Source organism: Hermetia illucens, chromosome 4 (assembly GCF_905115235.1).
Source record: "Hermetia illucens chromosome 4, iHerIll2.2.curated.20191125, whole genome shotgun sequence".
NCBI lineage: Eukaryota > Metazoa > Arthropoda > Insecta > Diptera > Stratiomyidae > Hermetia > Hermetia illucens.
Window position 1 is genome coordinate 7,788,467 of NC_051852.1, and position 21,322 is coordinate 7,809,788.

Consider the following 21,322-nt stretch of genomic DNA (forward strand, 5'->3'; position numbering starts at 1 on the left):
AGTTGACTGCCAGTGAAGCCTTTTTTTTGGCGGTCGAATCCGTTCGGTTTACTCCTAACTCCAGATGCTTTGCACGATCCCTCCCCTAGGCATTGTTATAGCCCAAAGATTATAGTTTGTCCTGAAGTGATGATATTTTCCCAGGTACCTCAGCCTACTTTGCCGGATACTCCCAAAGAACATAGAGGTTTCATCACTCCCTTCACAGAATCTGCAAACAATGTCCATTGATATCCTTAGATACCCTAAGTTATTTTTGAGCCTGCAATGACCAGTTTCTATTCATACTATTATCCGGAACCGCTTGGGTGTAAAATCCCCCCGAACACTCTGCACTATTTAATTTCTGGCAAGTTCGCCCAGTCAAATTCTCTCAACATCTCTCTGCACCTTTCATCGTCGCATCCATAAACATGGCTCTACAGAAAGGTTCTGGACTGTGTAACGTCACCCTGCTCCTTCCTTGGTCAGCTCATCCACTGTCTGTTCAGGGAAGTTCGCCTTAACTACTATGCCAGGTAATCTAACTTGGGTGATCAAGCTTGGGACTTTTATGCACCTTAAAAGCAGCCCCAGCGTGGGACTCACTCAATTGCTTCAGCAGCCTCTGAAAACTTACACCTTTTGACGGTTGGCCTTTTTCAATGTTGACGTAAGCCCTATTCCTTGAACGAACGGCTTCTGCCTTATCCAGTTCTTTAAAAGTAGCTCAGTTAATTGCTCCAAAAATTCCTTTTACAAATTTTTAGCTCTGGTTCTGGACCATGTAGTGGCACCCTGCTCCTTCCTTGGTCAACCCATCCGCTGTCTGTTCAAGGAAGTTCGCCTGGTTGGACCCAATTACCTTGATAGTCGCTTCCCTTTTTTCTTCTTTGGAGATTGAAGGAGCCATATATTTCCACCAGAAATATGCTAGTGTGCTTACTCATTGGTTCAGAGTATGTTTTCCTTGGACCAGTGACTCCAGTCCCTGCTTCTTTTGCTAAGAGGGATCCGTCAGTGTGCCAGGTAAGCAGTGGCTTGTTTAAACTATAGGTCAGCCCTCGTCTGTGAGGAGTGTAAGGGGATTACCAAATATTTGACCTCCCTTTCTGGTTTGACGCGTATGCCAGGTAATCAAACTTGGACTTCCTGGCGTTATGGTGGCCTGTATCCTAATATTGATCCCTACAGACTCCACATTAGCGAGGTTCGAGGCTGTGGTGTACATGTCACGGCCATATCAGTGGTACAACAACAGACGTCGGGAAAGGATGAATCAGATGAAAAAATGAGTGAAAGGACGTCAATTATTTGATGCGTAGGTGTGTTATGCACAATGCTAAAATTCAGACTAAAACACAGAAGAAGACTTTCCCTTTAAAATGTCTGTATGAAATGCGGTCCCCTTCTGGATTACTGAGGGTTAGACTTCCCTTGGTATCCAGAGTTAATTCAGCTCTTGTTCCACAAGCAGACCAGGTACAATTGAGAAACAATCTTTGCTGTTTTTGAAAGGAATAATCGAGGTTACGATCAGAAAAGGTCTGGAAGCTTAAGAGTACCACATAATAACCGTGGCTGACTTTTAGGAATAGTTTAGTATCATCAATTAACCTGGCTAAGATTGAAGCGATGGATAACAAGAGGGATCATAACAGAAACAAATAGTCCGATTCGCTTGTATAAGCTAAAGGAAATTCCAAATGACCAATGTCGTCCATAAGCAGAACCGATAGAGTGACCTAAATTTTATTCTGATCGAAACTAAGTAAGAGGGATGTCAATGAAATTTGCTGTTGATAGCCAATACTCTCAATTGAATCCTTGAAGGGAAGGAGGGGCTCTCGAGAAAGAACTAGTTAAAATGGATTCGAAAAATGAAAGTTTGTTATGTGATGGAAGCGAAATTCTGCGAGTTCAGAAGGGAACGTTTAGCAATTTATTGATTTAACTGTAAGTAAGGCCCGCGTAATTTTAGAGCAGGAGACATTCAAAATCAGCACTCAATGGTAGAACTTATGGCTTATGGCATAAGGGGTAGAAGGGCTCCTGAACCAGTCCCTGTTGCTCTGAAAATTCCACGCTTGGGGGAAAACTCCCAATCGTCTGGGCTTCTACAAATGACCAACTGACGTTAGATTGTACCAGCATTATACTTGAGAGCAATGGGGTGCTAGGCAATGATCGATCCAGGGAACATCAAACCTGAAATGAAAACAAAGCCTCTAAGCACTGAGACTCTAGTGCTCCATTGTACTCGATTCCCCCGTCTAGCAGAGTATGCCGGATTCGCCTATGTATCGCTCACGTAGAAAATACTACTTAGATTTCGCTCCCTCATTACAGGATGGACACGTATCATCTTAGAGAATTCCTATTCTGAACATATGTCCAGCCGAAAGTCTTCCTGCTTTTCAACAGAATAATCTTTGCTGTATGCTTGTTTAGCTCTGACAGCGGAAAGTTTGGTGTGTTGAGCAGTATGAAGGCTTAGCCACCTTTCATTATGGGAAGTTTATTCCCCAATTGCTGGTTCCGGTCTGTAAATAGGGGAAATTGGGAGGAACCAACTGTCACTCAGATTTACGGCGCGTTGTGTATTTCTACACACCGTTCCAAGATCTCGCCCTACTACCAACAGCCCTCAGTCATCCGCATACCCTTGAGCGTATGTTGGCAGATTTTGCAGTTCGCATAGTAGTGAATCGATCAACACGTTCCACAGAAGTGGCGATAGCACAGCTCTTTGAGGGTAGCCTTTCATCGCTTCCGATGTTAGGTACCGATAAACACCCACTTCAACACACATCGTAGATCCACCTATTTATCAGCACAATGCTATCGCCGGCATCCCAGGGCTTTTGGAAGGGCGCACAGTCAAAAGCCAAAAGTCCACGAACACCTCTATCGAGCACTCGCCTTTCAGAGTTGCATTCTCTATCTTTGAAATCAAGGAGTGAAGAGCAGAGTCACACGACTTTCCATGTTGGTAAGCATGTTGGTTTTCATTTAGGGGGTGCAACCTTACCCCCTTCTCGTGAATGTGACGTTTCTCCAGACATTTGAGCAAAAATTATGTTAAGCTGATTTGCCTGAAGTTCTTTGGATTTGAATAGTCATCTTTCCCAGACATAGGTATAGAGAGTACCTTGACCTTCTGCCAAGAGGAAGGCACGTAGCCCAGAGCAAGACATCCTTGAAAACTATTTCTTGGAAGTTGCTCTAAGTGCTCTATACCCTTCTTCAGCATCGCTAGATAGATGCCATCCATGCCAGGTGTTTTCAATTGTCCAAAGGATAGTATAACAGCTCCCGCCTTTTCATTGGCAACAACCACTCTTGCAGTGTCCCAATTCCCATTACAACACTTTCGTGTTAAAAGGGGTGCATTGAAACCGCCAGTTCTCTTCCTCCCAGTTCCCACCCTGGTCTCCCGGGTGGTGTACCTCCAAGAGAGTCTATATAGACTCAACCCTGGACTTGAAAGTACCATCCGATTTTCTAAGAGAATCCAGCTTGGCCGACTCGTCCTTATTAAGGACTCTGCACAGCCTGGAGGTCTCCCTTTCGCCTTCCAGTTCCTCACAATATGCTCAAAAGGAGCCTCATTTCGAACGTTGCATTCACGCTATGAGGTCCGGAGTCCTTATTCTTATTGCTTTTGCAAGCACGATTTAGAAATCGTGTAGTTGATTTCCTGAGTCTTTGCAATTCTTGGTTCCAACATGGAACCGTTTTTGCGCGTTGTTCTCAGAAAGTAGGATAAGCCTTTTCAAAGCACTCTAAACGTGTGCGAACCAGAGTTTCCAATCGAGCTTCTATCGCCAAAAGCGTCCTTAGTCGACTAGGGAGCTCCAGTTTGTCGCCAAGAAGTTCATTAAACTTTGTTTAATCCATTTTCCTAGGATTCCATCTTTGTATTACAGACTGTTCACCTGTAACAGTCACACTAAATTCTAATGAACAGTGATCTGAAAGTGAGACTTTGTCTAGCACTCGCCAGTCTTTCATCAACTCCAACAACTTTGAAATGCAGATTGTTAGGTCAATTACTTCACTTCTTCCCTGGAATATAGAGGCGCACCCTACGTTGTTTCCTCTCGGTCAGCGAGACAAACACAAGCCGAACACAGATACCCATTACGATTGGAATTCAAATCCGGGGCAGCGAGGTCAAGAGACTAACCTTCTGCCTTCTTGACCATCGCACAGCCATCAGTGACAGCAGTTTTCTAGTATTTTCGTACTTCAACAAGAGGAGATTTCCGAAATCAATTCATGGGATCAAAATATTTCATGGAGCATTGACCACTGCTTAGGAACTCGTCAAGGTTTCCCATTGCTTCCTAATAAACTCTACTCTTCGTCTTCGTCTTCGTATTTCTGCCAGTTTTAAATGGCACTAAAGTCTACAAAAAGGAGAAGAAAGATATCGTTTCGTAAGAACCGTCTCGGATCTAAATGGCGGTCATCTAACTACAACTCTTCATAAAACATGCAGCACTGTTTGGAGACGCTCAGATTTTTGGTTTCAACATCATTAGTCCATTGTTCCACCAAAGTCAAAACTGCCGCTTTCCATACGAAGACCTCTTACAAATTCGTCTAAAGAAATCTCATTTATGAGCAGAATCTAAGTCACATAAGCACAGAATCTTACAATTGTCAAATTTAACTTTTTCTTGAGGTTTGACAAAGAGACCCTTGGCAAAATCCGAAAAAATAACATAAAAACAAATAATATAGATATAGAGGTAAAACAACGTAAACAAAAATTGTAAAATTAGTGAATTTTAAAAAATAAATTAAAAAATATTTAAAATAAATAAATTTAAAAAATAACCATTTTTATAGAATTTAATAGTATAAATTTTGTTAATAATACTTAAATATATAGATTTATGTATAATACAGAAAGTTATCCATTTTTAAATCAATTTCTACCTGAAAAACACAAAAGACGAATGAGTACTATAATTTTCATTTAAATCCATTCCGCAGGACCACAATGTCGAGTAGGCCAACAACCTTGCAGAGATGGAATAACTTGCATCTACCCTGATCAACTATGTGATCAACGTGTGGACTGTCCAGGAGGCGATGACGAAGAAAACTGTCGATCAGGTGAGTCATCAAAACGGATATGGGAAATCAATTTTCTCTTCTTTATTCCTTTCCTCGTAAAAGAGAGAAAAGTCCCTATTTTATTAAATGGATATTTCTATTCTTGACACACGTATATATATGTATATATGTATACTCACCTCCTACACGTATACAAAAAAATTGAATTAATTAATGTTTAGGAAGAAAACCCACGAAAAACACACTCACAATTCCATCTAAAATCTATTATATTTTTATACAAACAATTCATACTTTCTACTATTTTTCTCATGCTGCATTAAAATATGGGGATTGTGTATATTATCTTAATAAATATCTAAAAATATTTTAAAAATAATAATAATTTCGAAATCTATGAAATTATGAAAAATCACATAACATCACAAAAATACAAACTAAAAATTATGATTTTTCATAAATAAATTATTTTTATTTACATAAAAAAATATGAAAATAATTTGGATAACACAAAAAATAACTGGAATTATAATATTATTTTTGGTTTCTCTAAAAATTATATATTAACACCACAGTCATACCAGAAATATATTATTTTTGTCCGGATGGGAAATTCACCTGTCGTGATCTATCATGTATATCAATTATTGGACGTTGTGATGGGAAAATTGATTGTCCACATGATCGTGCGGATGAAGAAAATTGTCGTATGTGTCTAACTGATTAGCAATTATATAATGCCAATAGATTGAACCTATTTATAAAATCAAAGAATTAGCAATATGGTGACCAGAATTTTGTAAATAATAACTTGAAAAAAATCAAACTAACAAAACTAATATTTTACCCTGCCTACAACTTAACAAACGCTACCTCAGCTTGCTTATATAACAAATGGCAATGTGATGATGGGACATGTATCTCAAAGGATCTTCGATGTAATGGAAACATCGATTGTCCGGATGATGCTTCGGACGAAAGAAACTGCGACGGTAAGTAGCTTTGGTGGTTGATTCCAGAAACTATTATAGTTTGGGGTATAATTTATAAATAGTACTCTTCAAACTAGTCCTTCAATTAAGCTGTGAAGGTAAGGGGAAAATTCTGCACAGCATGAGGTCACAAAATTATATTCACGTTCACCAAATCAAGCACTACTTTTCGAAATAATCACCCATGCACAGTAGCCTAAGCTAATTTTCGAGCATCAATTGCACAATCTTTTAATATAAATTATTTAGAAACCTTAAATGTAAGATGAGAAAATGGCCCAGAATATGATATGGGAGGACATAATTCAGGGTGAATTTCGCATAAAGGGATCTAAAAGGTATAAGAGTAAGAGAAAGCTGCATCAAAGGAAGTCTATATCTATATAATTAGAGTATGGGGGAAATTGTATTTAGGTACTATATCTATGAATGATAGATAAAAAAAAACTAAAATCATTTTAAAAATATCGTAGAGTTAAAAACTATTATTAAAAATATTTAAAACAAATACAATTGATTTCTATGACCCTAAAAAAAGTTTAAAAATTATAATAAAACAATAAATATTTTTAAAATATTAAAAAAATAATAATTAAATGAAAAAATTATAATTAATTCAAAAAATATTCGTAAGACTCATTTTTTATGACAAAAAACCACTAAAACTATTCATATTAATAGATTTGAATCCAAATAAATATAAAATAACAAAACCAAAGAACCTTTCAAAAATATATTACTTCCGCAATCTGCAACTCTGAACAATCTTTCTCCAAATGCTTATCTTATCTATCCATCCTTCGATCGTCCACTTTCCTATGCAAATTCAAATGGTCACATCAACATATTACCATCGATTATACCCATGTAAAAACCAAACTAAAACAATGGTTCCTGCAATGTAACAATGGACAAAAGCAAAAGGAAACCAACCTACCGTAGCAGGCACCTAAGTTTCCTTGTGTCCAAGAAAATTCTTTTCCATTTCAAATACAATACATTTTCTTCTTCAGCTACTGCTACAAAAACGCTCCAGAAGATTTCTTCATATGTAACCACAGGAATCTATCTATCTATATTAGTACCATCCACAAGAAGATATCACTATATCTAACAACCCAACAACTAACCCAAAGCTGAGATGAAAAACGAAGGCAAAACAGATACACTAGGAAAAACATAAAAATAAAAGTGAATTTGCTTCCTTACAATGGAATTGAATGAAAACACACGTGATGGTTTGCATGTATCTAAACTGCAACCTATACAAGTATCTAAGAAGAAGAGTATAAAAATCTAAAATGTGCAGAAATCACCATTTTCATGTTGATGCAAAGCTAACATATGTAACCTGGTAAATGTGTATATCTCTGAACTAGTGATTTTTAGTGCATAGACGTCACGCTAGACACAAGGGGATCGAATTTCAACCACCTGTTGGACTTTTCCGACGCTACATAATGACTCCGGCAATCTAATACAACGTTTGAGCTTTGGACACCTTTTTTTTGCATACTCACAACCATATCTATTTATGCTTATGGAAGCATTTATGTGTTCATATAGTTGGACTTGTGATTTTGTGGATCTAAATTTATATCTCAAAAGAATGTGACTGAAAAGTGGAGAAGCATTCCTGGATTTGTCCTTGGATATTGGATGATATTAGTGGAAACCGTGAGGGATTTAAGTAGGACCATTGTGGGATGAAACAGAAGAGCACTTCTTCAGTTTCACTATCTTCATTTCTTTTTCTCGATAATTCAATCTTTAGACACTCAAGGATCCGACCCTGCCCATCTTTCGATTCAGTGGAGCTATATGTACTCGTTTCTATAAGGACATATATTGACAGAGTATACTATGTCTGCATGTTCGTTGTAAGTTGCCCCCAATCTGGAACCCACAGTATTGTCTTAGCAATCCCGTCTTAAAATTTTCAGCTCTTAGTTATTGGCTCTTCTTCTATGTTAACCAAAGCCCAGATCCTTGGATGAACGCCTCCTTTTTTTTCCCGGTACCTTAAAATTAGCACCCAATATGAGACTTATTCAATTGGTTCGGTAGACCTTTTAAAAATGTTCAGCAATTGGCTATTTGCCTTCTCCAATATTGGCGTGCTCCATGGTCCTTGAAATAACGACTCCTCCTTAGCATAATTCCCTAAAAGTAGCTCCCAACTTGGGTCAGAAAGAAGTCAGAAGTCCCTCTTGAAACTCTTCAGGTCTACGCGGATGATCCTGCTCCAATGTTAACCCCAGTTCAGGTCCTTTAACAAGCAATTTCTGTCATATCTTTATAAACTACTTCATTACTGCCGTATTACCCGCATCTTGATGATTCTGAAATCATATCCTTTTTTAGAAGTCGGGAAAGGATAACTGGTCTATGAGAAGTAATTGATTGATATCATTCCCTTTTCATTTGTCCAAATTTTGGCGAGGTTCTCCAGTGTGAAGCTCTAAGGACTCTAGCTTCACCTTGACTCAAGGAAGTGGAAATCTTCAAAAGAAAAAGAAAGCCTGTACGCGCCGGCGTGTGGGATTCGTACCCACTAAAACCATCCCCAAGAGACCACCATAAGGTATTACATCACGGGGCTGAATCAGAGCACTTTAACTTGGTTACCTTTCGTCTCTATGCGGTCTCCTCTGCCTTCCGCACCTGTCTGTAAATAGATCCGACCATGGAGTTGATCGCATCCCAGCCTACGAGCACCTTTCCTAGAATTTCCTCTAGATTCTTCCTTTCTTTCAGGCAATATACTCCATCACCCATAATAAACTGGGTAAGATTGTAACTAATCTCACCGTGTCGTCTCTCCAACCACCCCTTGATGGAAGGGATGAGCCCGTGTGTCCACTCTTGGCATCTATTTAGAGGTCTCTCCCTTGTGGCTTTCTTCGTCTTCGATAAAAGAGAGATAGACTTGTATTGACATTGTATATGCTCCTCATTTCATCTGCTAAAACGTTAATGATGAATACTGGATCATCTGAGACAGTCCTGAATGTAGAGCACACCCTTAGGACTGTTCTTCTGTAGATTAGACTCAGTTTGTTAGCGTTAAATGTCACCTGCAATGCCTTTCCCCAAACTGGAGCTGCATAGAGCAGGACCGAACTTACTACCCCAGCTATAAATAACCTGGAAGCATGCCATACCCCTCCCATATTTGGCATCATACCCACCAGAGCCACAATTGCGGTGGATGGTTTGTCATAAGCCTATTGCACGTGTTGCTTATAGCCGAGCTTTCCATCTATCATCACTCCCAAGTGTTTGCTGGCACCCTTGGAAGTGATGATATGATTCCCAATTTGATTACAGGCATAATTTCCGCCGTAAAGACACTTGATGATGAGGATCATTTCCGTTTTTTCATCCACAGGTGCCACACCAAAATTCTCTAGCCAACACTTAACACCAATTATCGCTTCGTATGAGTATAACTCATCGAGATGCTTCGCGACTACAACCAGCGATATATCGTCGTCGTAACCCGCCATCGTGGCTTCCTCCGAAACCGGAAGATTAAGTTCATCGTTGTACATGATGTTCGACAGCAATACGAGTACCAGTACAAAGCACTGTGGGACACCCGCAGAGACAACGTCCTCCTGGTGTCCGTCATCAGTGTCATACTAAGCCTTCGTTTTTCAAATAGCTGTTGACAATAGCTGCGAGATAGACCAGAATACCAATCGCTTTCCGACGGGGGTGCATCCGCTTCCAGAGTTTCTTGAATCATTTTCTCTTGCTCCGTTGAATGTCGAGCTTGACGGTTTTGCGGGCTTCCTTATAGGTGTGCCCTTTTTGCCCTTGGTCGTTTCTGCCAACCGCCCTCTGAGTCGTTCTTTTGGCTAGGTGACAGGCTGATTGAAGGCTGGGCAGTTGAGTATTCCATCAGTAGCTTGGCTTTCTACTGGAGAATGTGCACCTCCTAGGCATGGGCGCATCACCTATTTTTGCGATGGTTTGGGCCACATGAACCGCTCTTTCCGACCAGGTGTCTGCTTTATTTGGTGCCATACCTCTATGAAGGTCTCCTTATCCAGAACTTTTGTAGATCAGCCTGACATCTTTCTCGGTTTCGGATAAGACGGTCCCTTTCCCGGTGGTTCCACCCATAGCTATGGGTGTAGTCCTCGGTGGTGTACCAGGGCATACCACGCACCAATGTAGGGCTGACAAAGGTTAGGTCTACGATTGAGGCAGACCCTCCTTTCTGAAAGATGCTGACATAACTTTTGTTAGCCAGAATTATATCCAGCTGAGTAAAAGCGGCACATTAATGTCCTGACTGATGTTCCTATGACTAATTAGTGCAGTGAGTACTTTACAATATATAGTTGCCGTTGGGAGGCATAGCCCTTCAATTACATCCCTAGCCCTTGGTGCACGGTCCTTCCAGAACTCCCCACACGTCGTTCGTCTCGGGGTAGTAGGGGCCACTACATTGCGTAGCCAGCAATGAAATTGTCGCCCCTCGTTAATGGGTGACCTATCCATTATCACTTCCTTCTTGAAACTTGATTCATATTTTCTCGCTCCGTCGTCGTGAACCTAGGGCAATGGAATACGCTAGATTCGTCAATACGCCACTACATACAGTCTAATTCAGTAAGCTACCTTGCACCAAGTACTGATGATCCTTCCTGTAGCAACCACCGTGTTCTCAAAGAAACTCGTTAATTTTTTAATTGGTCTCCCCGTTTCTCTCCTCGAACCATACCCTGCTGTTGGAAATGAGCTCTAAACTTGGAGCGTTTTTGTCACCGATCCTACCACATATTTCCCACAGTTACCCCTTAGTAACTCGAGGTTCCACGTGCTTTTTAAACTGAGCTACCGTTTGCCTTTCGCTGCCCTGATTGTGGGAAAACAGAGTGGCAATAATTTCAAGTCACCTGTTGTTTGCAGCTTTTTCATCACTAACATGTGAGTCGGTTTATATTGGCATTTTTGCACAACTGTTTCAAGCAGTACCTATTGTTGCCTATATTGCTCCTCTTGTTCGTTACTACCGGGTTTTCCTTTGGATAAAGCCTTCTTGTCCAAAAAAATGCGACTGGCAAAGTTCCAGTTTTGTGATTCCAGCAGTTATTGGTTACCTACTGAGGAGCAGTCGTCTTCGGATACTTCGGATACTTCCGTCACCCATTGAGTGATCTAGCACTCTTTCTGGATCGAACGCCACCCAAAAAGTATCCCCTTCAAGATCTTTCGCAGTCTACTAGAGCAACCCACCCACCATTCTCTGAGAGTTCTTCTTCTTGTACGCAGATCGCTTGGTGGCTCTCCTGGCCAAGGGGCGATCACATATGTCACATTCACTACAAACCTCAAGGCCTTTCATCTGAGAGCGTATGACGTGCCAACATTCGTGAAAACCACGTCCAGCTCCGCAAATGGTTCGATCGCAACACGCTATCTCACATCCGTTGTTCGGCCCACATGTTGAAATCCCCTAATTATCTCCCCACGTCTTCTCACGTCCAAAACCAACACACTCAGCATCTGCTCATAGTCGGCACGTGTATCACTAGGTAAAACGCAGCAGTTGTATATGTAAAGTCCTTTCATCTTCGCTCTGATAAAATCCTCCTCTAAGTGCTCCAATATATCATAGAAGGTTTGTTCTCTGCAGGCCTTGGTTCGTTCGATATTTAACCCAAATGCTTGGCTCCTTCGAACTTTGACCCAAATGCTATCGCCATGATTTCGATATCGCCCACTAATTGTGACCACATCGATATCTTTCTTGCGGATGGTATAGGAAAATAAATGCTGGGCCACCTGGCAGTGTTTGAGACTGATTTGCAACGGCCTCATTTGGATTCACCTATACTCAGGGCAAGGTGTCACAGTTCTTGCCCAACTGGCCTTCTAGTCCACATCCCCTGCTTTGCTTCGACCTGTCGTTCGCACTGGTACTTCGAGATATGAGCAAACCCCAAGGCATCTATAGCACGGTTTCAATGCTACCTGATCCCCGCCCCCCCCCCCACCTATTTGTTTGCATAGAAGGCTTCTAGCAGCGTCTTCATTGCTGACTGCTGAAATCCGATAAGCTTGAACTATTTCTCCAAGGTCGAGTTCAATAGTCCACCAGAGTCTGAGTGCTTGGAGACTTCGCCTCTCCCCCACCATACACCTTTTCCAAGAACCGGCGAACCTGCTCCTTCATTGTGATCCCGTCAATTTGCAAACAATAATGGTCTCCAGCTTGCTAGCAATTATGTCGGCTCCTTGTCCTTAGGATTTTCGGATTTGGTTTGAAGAATTTGTCCATGGTTACATTCCTAGATTTCTTCAGTTCCAGCCTAAAATCTCCTCTCCGAGGCGGTCTAATGCAACTAGAGTTTTCTCGCAAATTGGGAAGTTCTGCCTCTGCCTTCTCTCTCCCGAAAATGTCGTGGCATGACCCTTTGCCTGGTTTGGAGGTAATTATAATCTCCGACCGACCGTGTCTTCCTCGGGTCTCTCCTTCTCCGAAATTTCACTTTTCTCCAGGCTTCCGCATCCTACTTTCCGGGAATCCACTCCCTTTTTCAGGAATCGCAGTTAATAAATTTCGCCGGCAATTTCAGTCGTCCTGCTGATCTGCATATTTTTCTTAAGAGTTGAGCCCTTTTCTCTCGGTGGTTTACTATCCTGCTGATTTATTCAACCGCTTACGCAGCCTTTTTCCCAGTTTCTCCTCGCTCCTGTTTTGACTGGGCGTCACTTATGTTTCGCCCGACGTCTTCACTCCTCTTTCATCCTGGACCACACCGTACGTCAACCTGATGTCCCCCAATTGATCGCTACACTCTTCACACTGGACATTGTACTTTCAATCGTGGGCACTTCTGCCGGTATGGGTGAGGACCTACGAAGAATTGAGCTCCTTCTGAACAGATCCGTCAATGGAACCAGTCCTACTCTCTCCCTCTCATGTTCCAAATCCTCCAGTCATTTTTCTTTGGTAAAGCACGTAAATATCCTAATACATAAATGTGCTGACTGAAGGTCCTATGGCCTGTAGTCCTATTAGTGTAGTGGGTCCTCCACAATGCTGCAAATTTAATTATTAGATGTTCCTGCTGTGGATTGCGCATCACTTTCACTGTGCTTCCGAGTCTTCTTTTATAAAGTGGCGGTTGCGAATCCTTAAAAAAGTCGGAAGTCCATCCGTTCCCGCCTCAGACACGCTGATGATAAAATAAACCAACCTTTTGCCTTCTAGTCTCCTACTAAGTAATACCCAGTTAGTGATGTCGATATTATTCTGGCAGCAAACTGTTAGAGATCTTCAACACTATTTCGATCCCTATCTGCGAGGAAGATGACGCACTTGTTGAACGATGGCAACAAGTCTTTGTGGAAGCAGCAGTACTACCCAAGCCAGTTGTTTATGCTTCCATCGGCAAAGTTTAATCGTAATATTTCATGGGAATCAAGGAAGTTCAATGCCTTGTGATGATGCAACTAAAAGGAGGTTGCCCTCAGGGGACAGGCGACAACTTAATGATTTTGTGTCATCATGGAAGACCCATGCATCGGTTTCGATATCTATGGTTACAAGTGAAAACTCAGCCATTATCGACAGAACCTTCTTTGTTGGCCGTTTGAGCAGATTACGATCGCTGCCACTTTGGCTTATGCCTCGTTACATTGAACGACCCTTTTCCTCGGCCTTAGTTCGAGGCGACATTCTTTTATGTTCGCGATTTGTCCTAAGGAGTTTTCTTAAAGGATGATTACCGATGAATAAAATTTAGACCTGGTCTAGTAGGTGGCACCGAATGGCACATCTTACTGACAGGAAAGGCTTATTTCAGAAGGGAACCGATTTGACTGACTCCCAGTTAAATATGTGGCGAATCTAAGGCTATACTCTTCACTGAGAATCAACATGATTGCCTCCTTATTCACGGTTAGACCGTCACGTCTGAAGTTTAATTTTTTCTCTTGTCCTTTTTTGAGCTGATGTTCTCAAAAGTGGCTGCAATGATCTTGGCTTTACGAATTTGGCTTTTCACCGAGTCAAGACTAGTTGAAACTGGGGCTCGCAACATCTCAATCACTGTTACCACTTGACGGTGGTCACGGCGACCACTTCTTGGCTTTAAGTTTAATTACCGTTAACCTCCAGGTTTCCCTCTTTTCTGTGTCCCCTGAGTCTAGAATCAAAATTTTGTGTAGTCGAAGCGCTAGACCTCTCTCATTCTGAACATCGAGAGAGGGACGGGAATGTTTCACCGTCTTGCCAATAAAAGAACCCCTTTTGAAAATCTTTCTTAAAAAGGAGCGTTTTTAGTATCTGCAGAGGTGAGGCAGGATCTGACGAGTTACTCCTGTCCTGGTACGAAACCGTAAAGCCGTCTTTGCTTATTTTTGAAGCGTTGGATGCTAAGCCCAAAACGAGGGGTCCAGGGACGAAAAACAGTGGGATTAAGTTGCTCCCCATTTGGTCCGTCCGACATCAAGTCGATGCAGACTTCGGGTCCCTCAAACCTTAAAAAAAAAAAAAAACAGGATAACACCTTCTCCCACCGTCAACGCATTACGATGGGGATTTTTTCTATTAAATTCCGAAACAATTATCCAACACTTCTCTCAATCGTTTTCATCATCAAATTACCAACCACCATATTCCTCGCTCGTCTCAGCCTAGCCCCACGAACACACATAATCGCCTCTATACATTCATTTAGTCGCTATTTTACCTGGAAATTGGAGATTCTTTCCGCAATCTAAAGATCGTCGGCGGTGCATACAAACAGATTCCAACTACAATTTATATATCCAATACATAAAAGTGACATGCAACAAGTGCACCCAACTTACGATGTTAATACTTTCCGCAAGTATGCACAGCACTGAACATACAAACATGCTTACATTCAACCTTTCCAAGAGCATTATCTGCAGATACAACGCTAAGAACAACTACCTAAAACTACATGGAATAACCATGACTCTCATTTGGATACACATATGACTGCAAGTACCGAAAGATTCCACGCTAACCGACTAACCAATTTCCGGTAAAATTTCTCTGATAGAACATCAATTACTCCTTTAAAATATTTAGGGAAGGCGGAAGAGGGTGCTTTTGAAAATTGTGGGGTTAGAGGTAGGAATCGGCGAATTAGAGTAGGAGGGAAGTAAGGGTAAATCAAAGAAATCATCGACCCCTTTTGGGAACAACTAGAAAACTAAGGAAAATTCTAAAAATCAACAAGAACTCTAATAACAATAAAACTTCAACATCAAAGATTCAAATCAGAAAAAGATCCAACTCGCCACCCTCAAACACTTGAGAATACGAGTAGCATCCAACTACAAAGTGATTTTCTCACCTGCAACAGTTCCGCATCCCTTTTTCACTTGAAAGAACAACACCCTATCATGGCAGACACCTTTAATCCCCCCCAAATCCGCATGCAAGTTGTATATTGATGAATAAAATATTGGAAATTAGGGTTTCCCTGCTGTCAGCATCAATACTAATAATATGACTAGTGACCGTCTGAAAGCAATGATTGGACGAGGGTATGGAGGAAAATAGAAATTTAGATACTCCGGATATTGGATGGTTTGATAAACGGGGAAATGTTACTATGTATCTTTGTTGTTAGCTTTAGATAAAATTGAGAGTCTGTGTTTTGGATTCTGGTCTTTTAAGAATTATTATTATCAAGAATTGGCATTAAACTATTAGAAAAAGGAATTGGTAATGGGATATTACAAAAGAAAGTATAAACAATTTTATATAATTATTATTAATTGATAAATTATGAGGATAATATCCAGAGAAATATAAACCAATCATTTTCAATTCAGTTCAGTTTTTTGTGATTATTTTGCGTCTTTTTAACATTATTTTGATTCTAAAATAAAAACTCAGCCTAATATAAATATTTTCTACCATTATTTTACAATAAACTAAAAACTTTATTAATCTTAACTATTTTCTTTTATATTTTATTTTTAATTATTATTATTATTATTATAAACTAGAAACAAAACAAACTTGAAAATTATAATTTTTTCTATTTCTTTTCTATTTTCTATATTTCTTTTGTAATTTTCTTATTCTTAATTAGTACTATTTGGAAAAAACAACAAAAACATGAGTAGATTTCTAATAAAAGCCAAAATTAATATAACTACAAAATTTAAAATAATAACAAAAATAAATCATAAACTATAAAAAAACATAATAAAACTCAAAAAAAATGTGCTACGATTGTAATTATAATAAGTAATTATTTATTTATTTAAATATGAAAAATAATGAATTTCAAATGGAAAAAAATCAAATAATAGAAATAGAATTAAAACAAAATAAATAAAAAAATAATTAAAATTAATAAAAACAGAAACGAAAATTATGAAAAAAAAATTAATAAATACCAAAAGTTCATTTATTACAAAGAAAGTGTTATATAATCATCAAATTCATCCGTAGAAATTAAAAAAAAAATATCAAACTCACAAGAAACAGTAAACTATCTTCCAATCATTTTCAAAAACCACACTGTCAACTCATCCCAACCCTTTGAGTTTTCACACACTTGACACTCAACCCTCTGTCTCTAACCAAATTCAACTAAATTTAATATAAATCAGAGCATACCGAATCATCCTATGACTGTCGTCCCGGCGAATTTCAATGTGACAGTGGACAATGTATACCAATGAGTTTACGATGCAATTACGCGTATGATTGTACAGATTACACCGACGAAAGGGATTGTTGTAAGTAAGAAAGCACAAAAAAATAATCCAATTCAGCGTTGTCCATTTGAAACCTCCACTGTCGCGTCATTCAGAGATATTGCAAAGTAAACGTCGAATTTTCAATTGTCTGTCATTCATCAAGACTATTCGTTTTCGAACATGATTTTTTTTCAACGTAGAATAAGGGAAAGGATCTGTTCTGAATTTTCCAAAACGACAGAGTATTTATGTCTCGTTAGTGTCACATATTCACGCATATCCTTGCAGTATAAAGATTTCGAAGCTTTATCTCTACCTTCATATCAGGGCTTTCTTCTTTTCTTGAATTCATGAACCATCATTTGATTCTGGTACCATAAAAGTAAATGGAAGTTGAGAACTATGTCCTCTAGATACTAGTCAGTAATTTGTCAGAAAAACAGCTTATAACACTTGCTTAACTCCTAGCTAAATATAAAAAAAAATACCGCCATATTTTAGATCAGCTACATTGAGGCCAGAATTGTGCTGCTCTCTGGTAACAGCATCGAACAGTGTAATTTCTTTGCACCAAAACGTCAATCCTCCCATCATTTATTAAAAAATTATAATATCTCCACCTCTTCCTTACATTGGCTACCGGTTGCCAAGCTCACCAACCCAAGTTTCTCCCAGTACTTCTCTGTTAGGAAACCAACAGGGAAGTACTTCTCACCCAGGATTATTTTGTCCCCTTTTTTGAGGAACAATAAAAAAACAGCTTCAGCAACCTCAAGTTCAGGTCCTGCCAGCAGCGAGCTTTGCTCCTATTTGCACTGTGGAGTCTTCTTTTGGCTGGTCTGTACTCCGTCATGGTGGATCTCCCAAAACTTGCCCCCATCTACCGGTGACACCAGCGATTTCAACACGATGGTCAAGTCGGTTAGGTGCTTCCCTCGCAGCCTCCCGTGCTTAAAGCTACGAGTCCTGTTCTCGCCGCCATTTCAAGGATTCTTTTCCCTCTCGAGTCTGGGTGAGGCATATTCCATTCAAGTGCTCTGGCATTGGAGTCACTTCGACCAGCATCCGCCCCTCTGTTCCCAAGATACCGTCCTCCAGAGCATCAAGTCTGTATCAAAAGTCCCACATCGTCTCATTCGGTGTTAGACAGACATTGAAAAATGTTACCTCCAAACAGTGAATCCAGACAAAACCGTCCCTCTGGCCTTGGACAAGAACCCTAAGATGAGCGCCCTGAACTCAACTAGCAGCAGTGCCATGAAGCTGGGTCCTTGTTTGGGTATTGTCCACTGATAGGCACTAGATTTGATCTCTGGACCGAACTGCACTAGCAACTCGTGAGGAGTTTCACTCCGCTGCATATTGATCTATAGGAAGCAGATCAAGTTAGCTCTCCCCAGTTTTGCACCGCTCCGAGCCTGCAGTGTGTACAACACTCTCATTAGATGCATCACAACCCATGCATTGAACGCAATTCTCGTTTTCGTTTTTGATATTCGCTTTATGACCTATCTGGTCGTTTCTGCGGCATGTTGCCCGCCTGGCTGACCACAGGGAGGCTGCAGATGTGTGCCCATAACCCAAATATCTGTAACATTTGGTTCGACCCGGATTCGTATCCTACAAATTACCCAACCAATTTTCTTGCTGTTAAGAAGCTTCCTCACATATTGCTCGGCAATTTCCACCGCCGTAAATTTTTGGAGTTCCTCTCGGAATTCAAATTATCCAACTCCATAACTCCTTATGACCTACTTTAGGGTCACCCAAAAATTAATTTTTTTAAAAATCCGTTTTCCAAAAAAATATCGGACGCATGTGCTTCTTCTGTAGTTTAGAACTGCAAAGACTCCTGGATGTTCTAGGGTTGCAGCAAGGTTGCAGCTAATAACTAAAGAGGAAGGCAGGAGGGGTCGTCATGCCGAACGGACACAAATTTCGAGGTAATCTCTTTGTCTTTGAAGATGAAGAGCTATTTTTCGTTGTGGTATGTTCATCTAATGGGAAACAAACTGTTCAAATCGTTTTTTGAAACTCAGTAGAAAATCTTCTACTAAACTTCTTTCCTCGGTGGATGCTACAGGCTTCCTCTGAAGATCAGAACCGAGTGGGCTCAACCTCCTTGTTCTTATCGCAGCAGTCATGGGCTTAGGACTTTGTTACATCAAAACTGCGCTTCACAGAGCTAATTGGATTTCTTGGCACGACCGTTGATACTTACCCACCAAAATGAGCTGCACCTGTTTTAGGTGCCAGAAATTTAGAGGGAGGTCTAAAGTTTCAATAAAGGCGAGTTCTGGCCTGCGGGGCATCCTAACCGCGGCTCCGAACATGTCAATTCAAAAACCCAACAGGGGTATAGATCATATCGACCGAAAACCATCGATTTAAACCCTTAATAGTCTAAACTTAAGGAACTTAGGGTCTTGACGTCAAGCCACGTGCATACCTATCAGAACAGCAGGGCGAGCTTTCGTTCTGTTGAAGAGTTATTCTTACGGTGACATATGAGACGTAGATCACGCTGACCAATCGCACGTCATACACAGGATATGCTATGGGTGTCGTAATTACGGTTTTGAGCGGAATAGGGTTTGCCAGCCCTATTCAAACTCCAACCTTGTAAAGGTGCAGTCAGACCAAGCTAATGAAGCAGGCGCCTCTACTGAAAGAGCTCTCCACGTGGCACCATGCATCGCCAAAGCCTATGACGCCTCCATGCCTAGGAGCTGCTCATTACCCAGTAAAAATCAAACTAGTGAACTTGCCAAAGCCAAAAGAGCAACTCAGGACTCATCGCCTATAAGAAGTCCTGCAAAACCATCAGTCAATAGAATAAAGCTGATGAAGACTTGCGGTAGAATAGGAAACCGCAAACCCATGGGTATGGAGAATCAATTGGTACAATTTGTCCCGTTTTAAGGCGCGGGAAACTTGCCTTCACCCTTTTCCGTTTGCAGTTTTTTTATTAAGAAAGGACTCCCAGGGATCCTCACTTGGAGGTGGAGATATGGTTTGGTGGTAGAGCTGTTGGTGTTGGTTCAGGGGGCATTTCCCAGGTTTTGTGTCCCACCGCGGCACCTATGATAACCAGTCGTCATTCTAAAAAGAATCTGAGTGAAGACCATTCACTCTCCGAATATGTTCCTTGCTTAGTTGGACCATGCACATCCGCTAGATCACTGAATTGACTGATTTTTTGACTCCTTGTTTGATACAATATTTTCTGATAATGCTTTCCCTTTAAAAGTTTCCTTTTATTCACCAAATTCGCAACTCTCCTCCACTAACATATCAAATACTCCTTAAGTTATTGTGATTCCCATATGACGAATCAGGCTCTTCCACCATTGCCACGAAATATCTCTTGAACCCTTCAGTGCTTACAGAGTGTTTGATGCTCAATATTTACAAGCAACTCCTTCTCCTATCCTCACTCTGAGAATGCTCGCAGGCCTGATGAGAGCGGATGGCAAAAGGAGGCGGGAAAGGAAGGATTCCCCCCGGGCCCGAAGTTTTCTGGGGCTAACCTTGAACGCTATCACAACATGCCTAAATAGATATTATTTCAATAACACCCGCGCCGGCCTATGATCGAACGGATCCTTCCCTTTTGTATCCAAATGTTTAAGAAAAGAAGGACATATTTTCCACACTAGACCCGTAGATGTTTCCGCCCATCTCCATGTAACCTGGATTAAGGCGTGTCGAGAAGTCAGCTGGTCATAACAGGTAGCCTAAAATTGGCCTGAACACCGAGGTAAATGGAAAAGAGCCTACCAAAACTTGGTTTTGGGGGGATATACTCAGACTCTTTCATTTGGTAAACCCTATACCCTGTGAGACATAATTTAGAGGAGGCAATCTTGGGTCGACATGCATATATTCGTTTGAAAATATCTGGATTTCTATCACAAGCTACATTCCGGGTATCAACTGACTCAGTTGTGAATGAGCGCCTAAGTCAAATTGAAGTAATAGTCCTGGGCAAGCGAAAAGCAGACCACATTGCCTCAAAGGGGATAGTTATGGTCTTGAAATAAAGTGATCTAACACGATTTAAGGGAATAAATAATTAGATTTTCCAATTTAAAGACCCAGATAAATGCGTGAATTTCGATTTCTTAGTCAGTGATGTATTGATCAGATCCTTGGTAATGTATGTAGGGCTATACAGTACAACTCCTCGAAAGACTTACCAAGCGACTACGGTTGACTTAGACAAACTGATGACACTTTCACACGGAGGCGCAATCCTGGAAAGAGCATTGACTCCAAAAAATACTGCGCTTAACCTTCCTCTAACGTGATCCACGTTTTCAGTTAGTTGGACCTATGAATTCTTATAAGGATAATTGATTCTAAACATCCCTGCAACTTGGCAAGCATATTATACAACTTTCACGATTCTGTTCCCAGCGCACTTATATGTTTCCTATTTAGTCCTTCGTGAAGCTTGGGTAGGCCTGATGAGAGAGGAGGAGTAAGGGTTGATTCTCGGCGGGCTTGCAGATTTCTCCAAAATAGAGAAAGAGACTTCAAAACAAAGG

At 40.7% G+C, this 21,322-nt stretch overlaps 1 protein-coding gene across 2 annotated transcripts in view; it reads left to right on the plus strand.

Moving 5' to 3' along the window:
- LOC119655312 (basement membrane-specific heparan sulfate proteoglycan core protein) overlaps positions 1-21,322 on the plus strand; it is a 604,263-nt gene that overhangs the window by 438,915 nt on the left and 144,026 nt on the right. For both annotated transcript variants that reach the window (XM_038061144.1, XM_038061145.1), the window contains exon 11: positions 4,984-5,106. In XM_038061144.1, the coding sequence (XP_037917072.1) occupies positions 4,984-5,106 (123 nt within the window). The remainder of the gene's footprint in view (positions 1-4,983; positions 5,107-21,322) is intronic.